This window comes from Simochromis diagramma, unplaced genomic scaffold, assembly GCF_900408965.1.
Source record: "Simochromis diagramma unplaced genomic scaffold, fSimDia1.1 OVJJ01000602.1, whole genome shotgun sequence".
NCBI lineage: Eukaryota > Metazoa > Chordata > Actinopteri > Cichliformes > Cichlidae > Simochromis > Simochromis diagramma.
The window spans coordinates 6,072,346-6,088,271 of NW_024387040.1; the positions used below are offsets into that span (position 1 = coordinate 6,072,346).

General features: G+C 41.2%; 1 protein-coding gene across 1 annotated transcript; it reads right to left on the minus strand.

Annotated features, from left to right (window-relative positions):
* Positions 1 to 12: 12 nt before the first annotated feature.
* LOC120741518 lies at positions 13 to 2,404 on the minus strand. Its single transcript, XM_040044496.1, has 6 exons — positions 1,775 to 2,404; positions 1,579 to 1,666; positions 928 to 1,453; positions 671 to 779; positions 387 to 581; positions 13 to 309 (listed from the first exon to the last, which is right to left on the minus strand). The coding sequence occupies exons 1-6, from the start codon at positions 1,966 to 1,968 to the stop codon at positions 234 to 236; spliced, it is 1,188 nt and encodes a 395-aa protein (XP_039900430.1). The 5' UTR covers positions 1,969 to 2,404; the 3' UTR covers positions 13 to 233.
* Between the last annotated feature and the right edge of the window lie 13,522 nt (positions 2,405 to 15,926).

The window sequence follows — 15,926 nt, forward strand, 5'->3', positions numbered from 1 at the left end:
TCAATCAAGTATACTACAATTACAGTTTATACTTCTTTTACTATACATATACATGTAATTTATCAAATATTATATAACTTTTGGAAGAACAAGATTCATTAACAGTTTGTAACTACCAAAACATTCAGCTGAAGTTGCTCATTTTAGCAAACCGTATACAAAATCTTTTTATCAATGCACTGGTTTAGAAAATGAGTGTAAAAAGGTGTGAACCATATAAATTCACCATATAATCACAGTTTTGTGTTCTTTTCCATTTTGTCCACTTTAGTCGAAGACCCATCCTCAGCAGCCCCATCCTCAAGTTTGCTGAAATAAAAAAAATACAATATTTATGAAAAACCCTTTAGATTTTTTGGTTTTTGAAGTGGAGTTTGGTAACTTACGTAAGTTCGGCACGGTCCTGAAGCTCAACGTTACGGGTTTCGGGCAGTAGTAAACAGAGACCCCCAGCAGCAAGGGGGATGATTCCATAGATCAGCATGGGAATGGTGTAATGGTAGGTGCTCAGAAGCCTGATTAGAGGAGCAAGGATGCCTGCCACACGAGCCAACATGGAGTTCAGACCCACACCGTTCTGCCTGCAAGTACAGACGATGAATCAATCATCAAACTCACTGGATCAAAATAAATAAATAAAATTGAGCATTTCATTATTATAATGCCTTACCTTATATTGGTGGGATATAATTCTGCCGTATAAACATAGACTATGGAAAAACTGGCAGTGGCAGAAAATTTTCCCAATACAGCTATGACTGTTATTACTATGGGAAGATCTGATGGACAAAACAAAAAACAAGTTACACATATACTGTGGAGTACATTTCCTGCTAGACATAGCATTTAACAGGTTTAGCTTTTATAGGACTATGTTTTTTAGGAAAATTAATCTTCAAGATTATAAATGAAAAAGCATATAAGTACCTTTTGGTATGACAAGGATCCCAAGACAAGCTAAACCTCCAAAAAGTAACACTACTGACTGACCAATCCTTCTCCCAATGAGCTGGAGGACAGGCAGACTGCCCAGACGTGCAGGAAATTCTACCAAACCAAAGATGAACTGTGTCAGGTAAATATCCAGACCAAAACTGCCAACGTTCAGCACACGATCATCCTTCACATCAGTTTTATCAGCGCATGTTTCCATTCCCTGTTCCTCCACAGCGATCTGTACATCCTCAACCTCTCCGTTCATCTTTGACACGTCTGTCGTGTAACTTGATGTGAAGTCTGCAGCTCTAAGGCTGGTCTTTGCGTTGTTTTTAAGAGAGGCCTTTGACTCAAACAGAGCTCTCAAGGCCTCTATGGACCCTGTGCTGCTTTTAAGGCTGCTCATTGATTTGCTGCGGGTCAAATTGGTTTTGGCTCGAGACTTTTCCTTCTCACTGTTTTTCCTCATCAGAGACTCCAGATGAGTCTCTTTACTTTCCAGTCGAGATGGCGTTATCTGAAAAGGATACACAAGGGAGGGAAGTGTGTGTAAATCCAGCTGCAGTGATTATTCTTTTTCCTGCTATGCCACTGATGCTTTTCATTAATTGGACAAACAGCTAAAAAAAAATCAGAAGTTACCTCCTTTAGCACCTGGTTTGGCTTTCTGTCATCGTTATCTACTGAGGGTCCTTGAATGGATTTGTTCCCTTTCACAGCAGTTTGATATCTGTCACAAACACAAACACCACATTAATGATTTGATGTCACTAATGACCTACAAGTAGCTTAGAGGGGTGCACGGATACAGAGAGACTGATGCTTTTTTTTTTTTTACCTGGCCACCAATTGGGACACTGACGTCGTCTTGTCCCGCAGCCCCGCATCCGTCCAGACTGGCTTATCACATGACGAGCTGAGGCTCTTCAGCGATTGGGTACGCCTAATATTGCTCTTCCATTCCATGATCAGGTCACGGGTGCACACAGTTTGGATAAATAGCCTAGAATACAGACGCATAATCAATAACATTTGATTATGTTTACATTTCAAGTCCCATAACAAGCATTTATCTTCACTTCATTCAGCTCCACTAACTCACAGGTATGAGATGCCTTGACATCAATAATGCATAGCTCTCAGGGAGTGAGAGAGAAGGATTTGGACGTGTGCCTTTCAATTTAACAGCGATGCAGAGTGCAGCAACTGCTCGATGTAAAGACACGAACTCGAGTTTGATGAAAACGAGATGACGGCGTAAGTAAAGGAAGTTTTGAGAAGAATAGTTACCTTACAGATGTCGGTCAGTGTCTGCTCTCTGGGAAAATCAAAACACTTCCGCAGCATCACAAGACCTGCACACGGTATAAAGGCTCTGCGAGCAAAGTCCTTTTTCTTCCTCATTACCTTCGACTGTAAAATGTTCGATGAGTAGCAAACAGGGTGTACTCTAAATCCACCGACGTTATAAATTAGGAAAACATTTATCCTGCAATCCTCATTTTGCTCTGCCTTGTATCAAACAGCTATTGCATTGTGTTGTGGCTCCTGCGCTCTCAGGGGAATCATTGATGTTGGATTTCAGATTAGCCCTCTGATGTAATTGTGTGATCTTTGAGCAGCAGTACTCTCTCTATTAAGTAAAAATTAGATGTACTTTATTGATCCTGAGGGCGCCTGGGCCATTACAGCTGCAATGTGGACAAAAGAGAAGCATGTAGAAGGCATTATTAAATCAAAGGAATTATGATGATACTCATCTTTCATGCTGACAGAGCGACCTGGTTACAGATTTACAGATTTATTGCTATGTGAGAATAGCAGTAGTATTGTGACTGTCCAAAGTTTGCACTGTTGTGTTCAACTGAAATTTTCTTAAGCAAAATAGAGAATCAGGAAGGAAGAACAATAAGTTAGATACAAAAAACAAAAACATTAAAAAAATTCACATATGTGCAGAATTCCTAACGTTAACACACCATTAAAGCAGTTTGGCTGTTCATGGAAAAGGCTCATTATGAGGTTATAAGGCACTTTAACTGTGAACAGTTATGCTTGTTGAAGACAGGCCAGTGTGTAGATGTGAATGTATGCAAATCAGCGTGGATCCGAAGTGGGCCAGACTAGTGAAATCCCCCCTTTCTGTCACTGCAAGCAAGTTTAATGCGTTTAATCCCCGAAGTGCATTCTCAACTTAGTTTTTCAAGAATTGCTCTTGTAGTAAAGGAAATAAGTCTTTGAGCACTATGCTTGGAAATGTAAGAAATAAATGTGTAGCTCATTGATCAGACTGGTGTATATTTCTAAAACATGTTTGTGTTAATTCACCAAAAGATTTTTTTTTTATAGATAGTGAAGGAAAGGGAAATTTTCTGTCATTTAGTTATCGATGAATTACTGTGGTGTCGTATGAATGGCCAGGTAGAGACGTTTAAAAACTGTAAAGCTGTAAAAATACAGTAAAAATTCCAAAGTTGATCCAAAGCCATCCAGTGGGCCATTGGAGTCTTTGCCAGGGTCAGTTCTGCCCCCCAGGCCTTATGTTTGACACCCCTGATTTAAATAATTTTAAGGAACTTTTTAAGCATTTACACTGTTGTCATTTAAAAAAAACATTATTTATAAAATTAATTTATAAAAAGTCATTAGCTTTGTAAAAACCTCTTTGGAGGCCCCATTTACAAGGCTCTTATTTTAAATCAGATTCCAAGTTGCTGACTTTCCTTTGGTTTTAGGAAGCCAAGGGAGGAGCAAGTGTTGAGTAAATGTGTCTCCACCCAAGAATTCCAAGAGCTCCTGACCCCAAAGTGTCAAATGAGAGAAGGAGGAATCTTGCTGACAGCATCAATACTAACGCAGCACCCCTCAACCAGATTTCACTGCCACACGCTGCATTATAATGTCTGTGAAATGTGTACGCAGACTGCCAACCTGTGAATAAAGCCCATATAAACCACTGCTGGCTTTTCCTACAGCCATAGCCACAGTGTGTATGCAGACACAGCAACTCCCCATCCCCCTTATGTTAAATAATGCGCAATTTTTGATAACTGTGCCATCTTATGGTGAGATATATTTACTGCAGTAAATCCATACGGGTTAAGTAATGTGTTTAAAGCTGCATTTAAGGTATTGATTTTTTTGGCCACTTGGGGGCAGTGAAACAACCTGAACATTTACATATTATGGCTAATTTATTATTTGCTGTATTTTTGTGAGTCTGCGCTGTGAAACACAGAGCAGTTACATTTTCCGTCCACCTATATAGTTAAAATATACACAAATTGCTTTGATTTTTAAGGTAATCTGACTGCAGACACGTCTTTTAAAAAATAATTTAATTGTATTGAATTAAGATCTTCTAGTGTGTAAAATTTAATTTGAATGTGGTGGTATTTAGATTCTTACCCGATCTGAGCACATTTTTCGTGTGTCTTTTTTAATTAATTAATTAAATAAATTATTGATTTATTACCTCCATTTCACCAAGTAGATGTTATAGACAATGGAAGCTTTTGTCAGAGCGCACAATTCATATTCCCCCTCTTTAGTCTTGCTTTCTGCTAATCAGTCTTCAAACAAAGAGAGAGCAACAGCAGCAGCACACACCCCTGGGGCAAAACTGTGAGAATCAGCCTGGTTGTCTCTCCCCCCCGCCCTCCCCCCTCTGACTACAGCCCTCATCCCTCCCATCTAAAACCCACTCCTGTCTCTGAGGCACCAGGGAGATGAAAGGGAATATGCAATGCGCCGCCTTTGACTGCGAACTGTGCGGCGTTATTAAGGGAAGTTTACTGGCCTTGTCTGCGTTTTAAACACACTTGCTTACATCAGGCAAGTGTTTACAGGGAGGTTCCGTGGTTGATCGGTTGGTGGGAGCCTTTTAGTACATGCAGATTACACTCCGTGTCTGATCCGGGGCTGCAGAGAGCACCAGCAGACGCACACTGATCTCTCTCTTACTTACTGTCCTTTCTCACTGTGCACAAGCAACTAGGAGAAGAAGCTCGGCCATATTTCAACCCGATAACATTCGTAGACCAGCAGAGGGCGCAAAAGACCACCGACAGGCACAGCTGTGTATGTTTCTCAGCCACATTCGGGTTATGTGGGAACATTACAGTGAGGCTATTCAAGGCCAAACTAGGTTATTGCAGTGCACCAAAATAACTCACAACATACAGCAGCGAGAACAGACAGCAGAGAGCTGTGGAAGATAAGGTCAGCGCTGCTCAATAAATTACGTCTTGCATGAAAGTATTTAAAATAAATAAATAAAAATCCCAGACAGTGAAATTCATTTAGATGCAGGGTAACTCTTCGTGTACCAGACAAATACTCCCCTAGTCAGGCGTTACCTCACTTAAACCTGCTGCAGTCGTGCATTTCTGATGGGCCCTGTCTGCATCACAGAGGAGCCAGACTGTGGCTCTGTGGTGTTTGCTCAGAGGCTCGCGCACGAGAGTGACACACGCGTGCACGCGCAAAGACACATCACGCACCTCATATGGCCAGCTGTCATGAGTTTGGATAATATGCATGCATTGTGACACAGCGTGTGTGCGTGACTCAGTACTGGCCTGTGTGCGCGCGCGTGTGTATGTGAGTCATGCTGCCGCTACTAGTGATACTGCCCAACATGTAATTGAGGTAATCTAGCTGCTGTTCATTCAGAGTATTCATGACATATGTGGAAAAAAAACAGGCTTAAAAGATTAATTATTAATCATTAAAAATTAAACAAGTAATTATTGTTACCACAAGCTTCTGCTAAGCAGTGTGCCGCACCTTGGATTATTTCTTTAAACACACATTCTTTCAGATCATTTTTTGGCACATGTTGGGATATCTTATTTATTCAACAGTCATTTCTTGGCCAGATCACTTTGATGCCAGTAGGAAGCCCAATTAGTTAAAAAAAAAAAAGTCCCATCTGTAGTTTAGATCTCAGTCTTCCTTTTAGACTCAGACCACCCTTGAAGAGGCTGAAACAGACAGCTACAAAGAGAGGTAACTTTAGTTTGCTGGTTTTTCTCTCGTGGTCAAACTTTGATGCTGTGTTGTTTTGGTAGTTTTACATTTTCCGTGGCTTTCATGTTTAACTTGTTTGTTCTGGCTTTTAGGCTAAAGGTGACTGCGTCGGGCTATATGAGTGCATTTCTTCTGTGCAGTATGCAATCAAAAGTCTCTATGCAACACATTCAGATCACTTTGATTTCTTTTTTCTTTCATTTTAATCTCATGCAATAACTTAGTTATCTCGGTGTGTTACTGGCTTTCCTAACATTCAGACATTTGAGACAGAAATCCAACATTTCTAACGAGCTATACAGCACAGATTTTTCAGCATCTTTGAAACACATCTGCTCCGCCGCAATATGCATTCTTGTGCGTTCATCTGTTCTTCATGATGTGTTTTTGACGTAAGAGCAAATGTTCTGTGTGTGCATCCAAAACAGAAGTATTCACACAGAGAAAGAGAGAGCAGATGATGGTTTCCGGATCGTGCTGCCAAATGTGTAAAAGACGTGGAGGATGCACTGTGTGATGATTTGGCTAAAAAATAAGAAATGCAAGATTCATTTTCGTACTGACATGACACTTCTAATCTAATGTTTCACGTATAGTGCTGTCAACCTTTAATAAATGAGATTAGTCATTGATCCAAAATGCTGCAGCGAGAGTAGTGTCAGGGACTAGAAAGGGAGAGCACATTTCTCCCATATTGGCTTCTCTTTATTGGCACCCTGTTAAATAAGAATCAGATGTAAAATCCTTCACCCCTCATACAAGGTCTTGAATAATCAGACCCCATCTTATCTTAAAGACCTTGTAGTACCATATCAACCCAATAAAGCACTTTGCTATCAGACTGCAAGCTTACTTGTGGTTCCTAGAGTATTTAAAAGTAGAATGGGCGGCAGAGTCTTCAGCTGTTAGGCCCCTCTTCTGTGGAACTGGCTCCCAGTTTGGATTCGGGAAACAGACACCCTCTCTACTTTTAAGAATAGACTTAAAAGTTTCCCTTTTGATAAAGCATATCATTACAGCTAGATTAGGTGACCCTGAATCCTCCCTAAGTTATGTTGCAATAGGTTTAGGCAGTTGGGGGCTTCCTGTTTCTTGTTCACTCACTATATGTTTACACCCTCTCTGCATTCAATCATTAGTTATTATTAATCTCTGGCTCTCTTCCACAGCATGTCTTTTGTTCTGTCTTCTTCACCTCACCCCCAACCTGTCATGGTAGATCGTTTTCCTCCCTGAGCCTGGTTCTTCTGGAGGATTCTTCCTGTTTAAAGGAAGTTTTTCCTTCCCGCTGTCGTAAAGTGCTTGCTCTTATGGGGTCCTTAGATTGTTGGGCTTTTCTCTGAATTATTTTGTCTCTGCCTTACAAAATCAAACAAATGTAACTGACCTTATTCTGCCGATTCATGTACATGACTAATTGTGCACTCTGGATCGTTTTCTTGGGCCTGTGAAAGCACAGGTAGAAAAGTCACACAAGCACAAATCAAAAATGACTTTTTTTCCCCTTTTACACTGATCACATATTCATAAGCAGCATCAGCACCTGACAATTAGGTTTCGTCTTTCATTTTTTGACTTGATTGATAGTGAAACTTAGCCTACTGCAGTTTGCAAAGTTGTTGCCACAGACAGGTTTACGCTGAAGAATGGGCGGAGTGTTGAAAACACTACAGCGGAACTGATTTGTCAGAGTTTCGTTGAATATATATACTCAGCATATAATGAAATTTATATTGGTAATGATTACGATGCTGGAAACATATTAGAAGACAAAGCATCATGAAAAGAACTTTATAATATTAATGTCTGTGTCAGTAATAAGAAATTCCCTCTATAGATTATGTCAACTGCTTTTGTGATGTTTTGATTCCACATTTGAGCATCTTTGTCAGTTTGTCTGCCACTGACTAGTTCCTTCATTCTTCTCTCAGTAAAGAAAGTGAGGGGGAGGAAGAGAGAGGGACTGCAGGAGAAAGAATGAAAGAAGCAAGATAAAGGTGTATATATTTATTCTTCAGCTGAGTCACAAATCAAAGGGAGAGCTGGAGAGGAGCCGAGGCTTAAAAGAAATCTTATTTTAATGCAAGTGGAAGCATCAATACCGATCTGCGGCTGCTGAGTTTACATTACATTTTTACAGTTTGAGTCTTAGTTATTTATGTGCTTCTTATTAGGCAAAATGAAAAACTATTTAAAAAAACAAAACAAAACATAAAGAGCTTAAAAAGCTTTTGTCCGCCATAATTGCAAGGAGCTTGTAGTAGGAGTCGACGCAGTCACTGATAATATTTCTGCTTCTGCGGAGAAACAGTACAGGATAAACACGATTTTCTTCTGTTGCCAGAGAAACTCCACTTGTGTTTTTCTTGTACATAATGGATTCTAACTAGGTGTAGCAGTTTATTCAGGCAAGCATCATGTTTTGGAGAACGGTGAAGGAAACAGAACAAAAATAAAACTGAGAGTTACCAGAGTATTTCACAGATGATTTGTTTCCAGTGCCTCAGGACCTAAGTGGGAATCTATGTGTCATTAGGAAAGTCTTTCCAGTGCTGAAAAGACAAAAAAACAAAACAAAACAAAAGTTCAGGGACAGGCTGTCAGCTTCTACCGACACATGGCTATGATTTGCAGGAGCACTCAACCCCCTCCCTCCTCCCCACCCTTTCCAAAGGAGAACATGAGCAGTGCTAAGAAGCAGCACATTGTGTGTGCGTTCCCTGCCCCTGTCCTGCATGTTTTCCTGCAGGTGTGTGAGCAAGCGTGTTGTGCTTGAGAGAAAACGTGCGTCAGTACAGCTGAGTGGGAGTGACTATAACCTTTTTTTCCCCCTGTCCCTGAACAAAACCCCGCCTATTTCAGTGTGCCCGCGCACATGGGTAGTGCCGAGCCCGCGTGCGTGTGTTTTGTGTGTCAGAGTGTATGTTTCACACGTGTGACCACTGTGGAGGAGCCTGGTGCTCTAAGCTGCTTTGCAGAGCTTAGGAGGGCAGGCGCTCGCTTGCTACTCAAAGGGCTGTGCTTGCTACATGCCTGGAGGGGGTGACGGCATAGCTGAGCACTGGAGCATGGTGCCCAGGGTTTCACATAACAATGCTGGGTCAGGGGCAGCCCACAGAGGCCCTGCACTGAACTGTACATGGCCACAAACATAGCTCTTGTTCAGCAGTCGGAGAAAGTGGCAGCAATTTATCAGTTAATGAAAGTGAAAGTACTTCCTGCTCTTTGGTACATTGGTAGAAAAGTACTACTTTTTAATCACGAATGATGTCTTTTCACAGCATGTGATAAATGTGATATCGTTGGTGGTATTTTGCTGCTCATATCTGATGAAGCAGGTAAGAACTGCACAGTTTGCACTGCTCTACATCTTGAGTTAGTGCAGATGTACTGTATGCACACACAAACACATAAACACATAAACACAAACGGACAGCACGCATGCAAACATGTACGCATGCAGTGTACACTTTTACTGAGAGCATGGAGTCCTGCAGGACTTCATGTTCGCTGCTGTTGATAACACACACACACACACACACACACACACACACACACACACACACACACACACACACACACACACACACACACACACACACACACACACACACACTTTTTCTGCCTCTCCCTAGATTCAGTTCATGTGGGGAGCTGGAATATCAGGTTTCCTGTCTGTGTGCACAGTTTATACTTGCAGCGTCACCTTTGCTCCTCCTCCGTCAGCACAAGGCAGCACTGCATCGGGGCACTCTATGCAACTCTCCAAGGATATGGCAACCAAACCACTGGCGGGCCCTGTCACCAGTGGGAATAAAGGGTTGCCAGGAGATAATTATCACAGGGAGTTAAAACGGGCCTTTGTATGCATTTGGATAATTGGTTGCATATGAAGAACAATGAATCCTAAAAGTGTTTAATGAGTTTTTATTGGTCAGTGCTGCTGGGCTTTTGCTGGCCAGAGTATTTTGGGGCTTTGTGTGTGGTTCATTCATGGTTTCATTCTGTAAAAATGTGCAATTGTTGTTTCTGCGCATTCCCCTCTTCTGTGGAACCCCAGACGACCCTCCGGTGGCGCCAGTCGAGGCTGGGCCCTGTGAAAGAGGATGGGAAAGAGGAGGAGGAAGACAGGAGACACGAGTATGAGGGAAATGAAATATATTAGGACAATAGAGTATATTAGGAAGCTGGAAAAAAGAAGACACATAAGTGCTTAATACTACAGCACAAAATTTCAATACTAGGAAGGAAAATCAAGATGCATCTGTTTGGTTTCCTTCTAGTTTCTGAGAAATGAATTGCTCCTGTGTGTACGCTCGCTTTTATCTAATAAGCCAGTCCCGAAGTTAGTTATTGTTAGTTAAGCAATCAGCTGCACCGGGAAAGACTTCTGTGGTTTGACTGTGGGCCCAGTGGAGCCTTGCCTTTTGAAATACGATCCTGCACGAGAGACGTCACACGGCGCAGCTCCTGGAATGTCCTGCGTAGACCGAACAAACGCAAACAGAGGCCTGCTGTAATCTCTTATCTCTGCCTGTGACACTTTGTACTGCAATACCATTAAATGGGCAGATATCTCAGAGAAGCTGCATTATTGATCTTTTATAGCTGGAGAGGATCATATTATCTGCATATGCAGGGAGGTTTTGTGATGACACGTGACACTCGTCCTTTTAACAGTTCTTTTACACTTTATATACAGTCACTGGTCATGACCAGATATGTAATTTCATTCTTATATACAGTTATAAAATCATCTGCACCAGTTTTGTCTTTGTTTATGAAGCATTTGAAAACAAATAATATCTCCTGTATATGTCATCATTTATGTCATCAATCTTTGATTTATTTTTGGGAAAACTGTGATCATTTTAACAGAAACCTTGAGTTACATGGATTTGGAGAATGGTGACATAATGAGGACTGTTGATCTGCAGAGATCTTTTGAAGGATTGTGTAACTGCACATGCAGAATCCTTCTGTCTCACAATCTGCATATGTTGCTTCTTTGTCCTATTTGCACTCGTATCACGAGCCTATGAAAAGGACCTCTCACGTATAACAACAAGTGGAATCGAGGTCTTTAGTAAACAGTTAACGGTCTCGGTTAAAAAAAACAAACAAATATTACAATGCTCAAAAGCTTTGATCTAAAACCCATTCTACACAATGCTATTCATGTTGTTTTGTTGTGGTTGGATTTGCTGCAGCACTTCCTTCAGGATCTGTTTTGGTCATACCAACCCTCTCCACTGGAGGCACTGTCCCACAGGCTCTCTGCACAGTCCTTGCTCATGAAGGGCAAGATGCTGTAGACAAGATACTGTAAACATGATGCAATCATATTGAATGTCACCCAACTATTGCAGTGTATGCTCTCATTTTATGTGCATGTTTTAATGACTGAAAGAACAATAATGTGTAGCAAAGCTTAAGAAGTCTTATTTTTTGCACAGGAGAATAATAGAAAATATATTAAATTCAACAAAATGCAAAATGCTGCATATATAATCCAAAACGTGTCCACAGATTGGCAACTGGGTTGTCTTTTCTATTGTGATTAATATTGCATCTGACCTCAGGTTGTCCACTCGGACATGTGACGCTTTGAAACTGCACATGCAGAATCCTCCCCTGTTACACAAGGCAATCACCAGATCTGTGCATGTGTTTGTGTGCGAGAGTGTTTTGAGGGCTCGGGAGCACATGACCAGTACAGATATGATTAATTACTGCAGCTTGAATGGACATTCAGACAGAAAATGGACTTTATTTGCACATCTGTGTGTACTGAGATAAAACTCCTCTTTACACATTAACACACCCAGTTTATATCAAAGTTTAACATTTACACTCAGGGCAGCTTTTTTAATACTTGCCTCATCCTTGTACTCACCTTTTTCTCCTGATTTATTTCTCATATTTAAATCACGCAATCTGAAGGTTTATCTCACAATCTTTTATTTCATAGTAATAGTCAGCCTCCAAGGCTGATTATTAATATGCTCCTGGGATATTAGCAGACTGCAGTGTTATTAAAGCACTGCAAAATCCAGCCTTAATTCATGACTCCTTGTTTACAGTTTGTGTATTTGTATATTTTTTGCATTAGATTGCATGGGATCAACTCCATGGTCACTACTATGCAAAACTACTAGTATTTTATGCAATCTTTTATGCAATCTCTTTTATGCAATCAGATTGCATATTGTTTATGTTTTGAGAGTTCAAGCATAAAATAATCATGCTGAAAAGGTAATGTGACTCGGGACACGTCTTCCTTCGGTTGAAATCATGCACAAAGATTTCAGAGAGTCAGACATAAAGACATCATTGTTGTTGCTTCAGTCAGCAGAGGGAAGTTGGAGAAAAGATGACAGACTGTTGGTTGTGTGTAGTCTTGCTGAGCTCTGGCTGTATGTCCCTCCACTGCCGCTCTCTTTTTCTCTCCCTCTCTCCACACACCTCCGCACCATACTCTCTCTCTCCTGAGGCACGACTCTGGTCACCGTGGATATTAATACACTGCTCTGCCACTGAGTGTGCTCAGCACAGAAGTGAAAATATCTGACAGGCACTATTTATAGACCCTGCAGGCGGACAGGCAAAATCCACAGCAACACGATCCAGCCTATTCTGGAGTCGTGTTCCACAGAAATCGCCTCAGCAGAAAGGAGCTGCAAAGCCCGGGGGCCGAGAGCACAACTTGGCCATGGTGGGGGTTTCTTTTTTGTTATAGAACGGTGGTGGCAGTTATGGGTGGGGAAAGCCGTTGTGGAGTGTACAAATGAAAGTGACACATTTGACTGTAAAGAAAAACAAAAAAAGTGAAAATGCACGCGCATTCACAGGTGTGTACCTTTGCTTGCTTCCGTGCCGTTGCCGTGAAGCTGTGCAGACATTCATACAACCTTGGTGAGGATTTACACAATGTACAGCATGCACGTGTTAATGATGAGGACTGTGTGTGTTCCAGCTCATGCTATTTGGCTCACATTTCGATGTTACGCGTTATTAAAGATGAATCACACACACCAGCAGCATGAGAGTGTAATCTGAGGCAGGTCAGCTTGGTGGACAGATCTGCTTCAGGCATCCTGTGTCATCCTGAGAATTGGGACACAAGTGGAGAGGCGAGATAGATGAATAATGAAAAGCAACTTGGGTGCATGTTGTCCTCTGTCACCTCCCTGATTATGCAAATCTGAGAAAGAAAGCGCTAATACACAGGGACTGAGGAGAGGTAGAGTATCTCCTTCTCTTCTCAGATCTACAGTGGAGACCTGCGCAAGGCTGATTTAGCCTCTTTCATCACCTGTGACATTTTAATAAGAGGTTCTTATGATGAGCCTGCAGCTCTGTCCCAATAAAACAATTTTATTTTTCTAATTGGGAATCTTTTCATTTCAAAACATCACCATGCTAATCATGTGGCTGCTAGACAGTACCTGCAATCTATTGTACCAAGGCTCCCTGCAGCTGCCTCGGGATAGTTTGAGCGTCATACCCAAGCACAGAGTGAGGAGATTTTCTTCTCTTATCTCCCTACAACAGGAGACAATAGAGGAGAACTCACAGAACATCTTTTTTTCTTGCAGCTGAGGTACTCTGAAATGTTAGTCATCATGAAACATGGGAATCTTTATGATGCATATATGTGATTGTGAGACACTGACTCTCTAATTACACTCTGTCTAATGATGGGTAATTTCTGTCTTTCTGCAAGCACTTTCAAGTCTGTCTTTACCTCAGATTTTTCCAGACTCTATGTGGCAGAGCATTCAGTGCACTGCGGGCTTAACTCAAATCTCCAAAAATGTACAGATTGATTGATAACGTACAGAAATGTATTGTTTCAGAGGATGAAACCATATGACTGGCGACTGCACTGACATCGACTGCCACCGGGGGTTGGTGTTTAAGGTTCTCAGTGACATGCTTTAAACACTATTTTGCAGATATGTCAATATGCTTTGTATCTAATAGTTTTCTTACTCTCTGCATATAAAAACTTTAAAACTCATATACTGTATATAAAAGATGGAAGTGGCCCCATTCAGGTCATCCATCATGTTTGAAGCCTTCAGATGTGACCCTCACCATGTTTCTTTTTCTTTCTTTTTTTTTTTTATAGCCAAACATGTCCACATGTTGAGAAGAGGCTAATTCTGCAAATTATTAGGAAATACTAGCACAGGCTAGCTAGCTTGGTAATTCACTATTATATTTAATAGCATTATTTTTTCCCCCCACTTATCCAGTCCAGTTATTCCAGTTATCATAAGGCAGAGCTGGAAACACTCCAACAGTCAACTTAAAGTCAGTTACGTTAGACATACATGTCTTTGGACTGTGGGAGGAAGCTGGATTACCCACAGAGAAAAACTCCACACACAGAGGCCCCAGCTGGTCAGTGGGTTCAAACCATGGACCTTCTTGGTGTGAGGCTAGCCGCTGGAAAATATTCAGCAAAACAAATTAGCATGTTTTATACGGCTGAATGCTGAATAAGCTGAAATAGCAGCCAACTGGCATTCAAAGCAGCTTTGTCTTTATTAGTAGCAATCGTCAAGTCTCAATGGGTGATTTATTTAAAAATAAAAAAACTGTCCCTATTTGTTGTTAAGTTAGAAATTATTTGTCCATGATTTTTCTCATTAATACGGGGCACTTAAAGGTGGGAGTTTATGGAAAATATATTACTTTTAGTGCTAGCCTGAAGACCCACTGCTTCCACATCAGCTTTGTCTTTTAGCAACGTGTTATTTTTTTTCATCAGCTCACTGTATTTTATGTCTAGCGCTAATTAGCATAAATTAGCATTTTTTATGTCTGTGATGACAGATGCTCTGACAGTAAAAAAATAGTCAGCACTATGCCTTTATACATCAGCACCAAGGTTTACCTTAAATCACCCCGCAGTCTCACAGACCTACTACCATGCCTGAGACTAGCGTTGTTTGAAACTGGTGCAACATACAGTAAACGAATATACATCTGGTCACACACAGGTTTTTTTTTTTTTTTGATTTGTCATCAGAGGTAATCTTCCTTCTCTTCTCCAGACATTTGTGTAGCTTTTTTATTCTCACCTCCTCCTGCTGCTTTATCATCTCTCTTGCCCTTTGCCGCTGCAGGAGAACTGAACTTGATGTTCAGAAGTTATGACACATCTCAGTTTCCCCCCTCTCTCAAGGGCAGCTTCTTCTTCTGAACTCCACAAAACGATGTGTTGCTATTTATGTGCATGCGTGTGTTTGTGTGTGTGTGTGTGTGGATGTGTCACGCAGGGAGATAGACAGGGTGGCAAACAGATGGACTGGCAGACTGGTCGTCTGCTTGTCGAGTTTCAAGACTCACCAAACATCGCCTTTTTGTGACTACACTGTGTACTTGCAAGTTTGAAAAAAAAAGAAAGAAAGAAAAAGAAATGGGAGGGAGTGAGCCTCCTGTTATCTGAGAGCGTGTGCTGCCTGAGCATGTGGAGGGAGTCACATGTTCCTTGCCGTGCTTTCCAAGCCTGTCTGCTCACCTGGTGGTTGCCATGGGAACAGCCAGACAGCGGCAGACTTTGCACCAGCCTTCTCGGGGGGATTGTGAGAACAGAGAGGAGGTTTAAGAGCGAGGAATCTCTCCGAGTCTTTAAAAAAAAAAAAAGCTTCGGGGAAAAACCTCCAAACTTTTTGTTTTTTTTTGATGCTTAAGGCTCTTAATTCTACAGGAGTTTGGTGTTTTTGAAGATTTCAGCAAACCTGTTTTAATTCAGGTTTTAACAAGGACCTTTGTTCTATATTTTTTTTCCTTCTTTTTGTGCAAGCCATAAAGTTTTAAAACACCTTTAAACGATTGACTTTATATGAATATCCCACTGTGTGCAGTAGCTGCTGAGGAATGTGAGCTTTTGGGAATTTTTTTTAGACAAAGGGAGTAATGTGTGCACACGCTGATGCATTAGACCT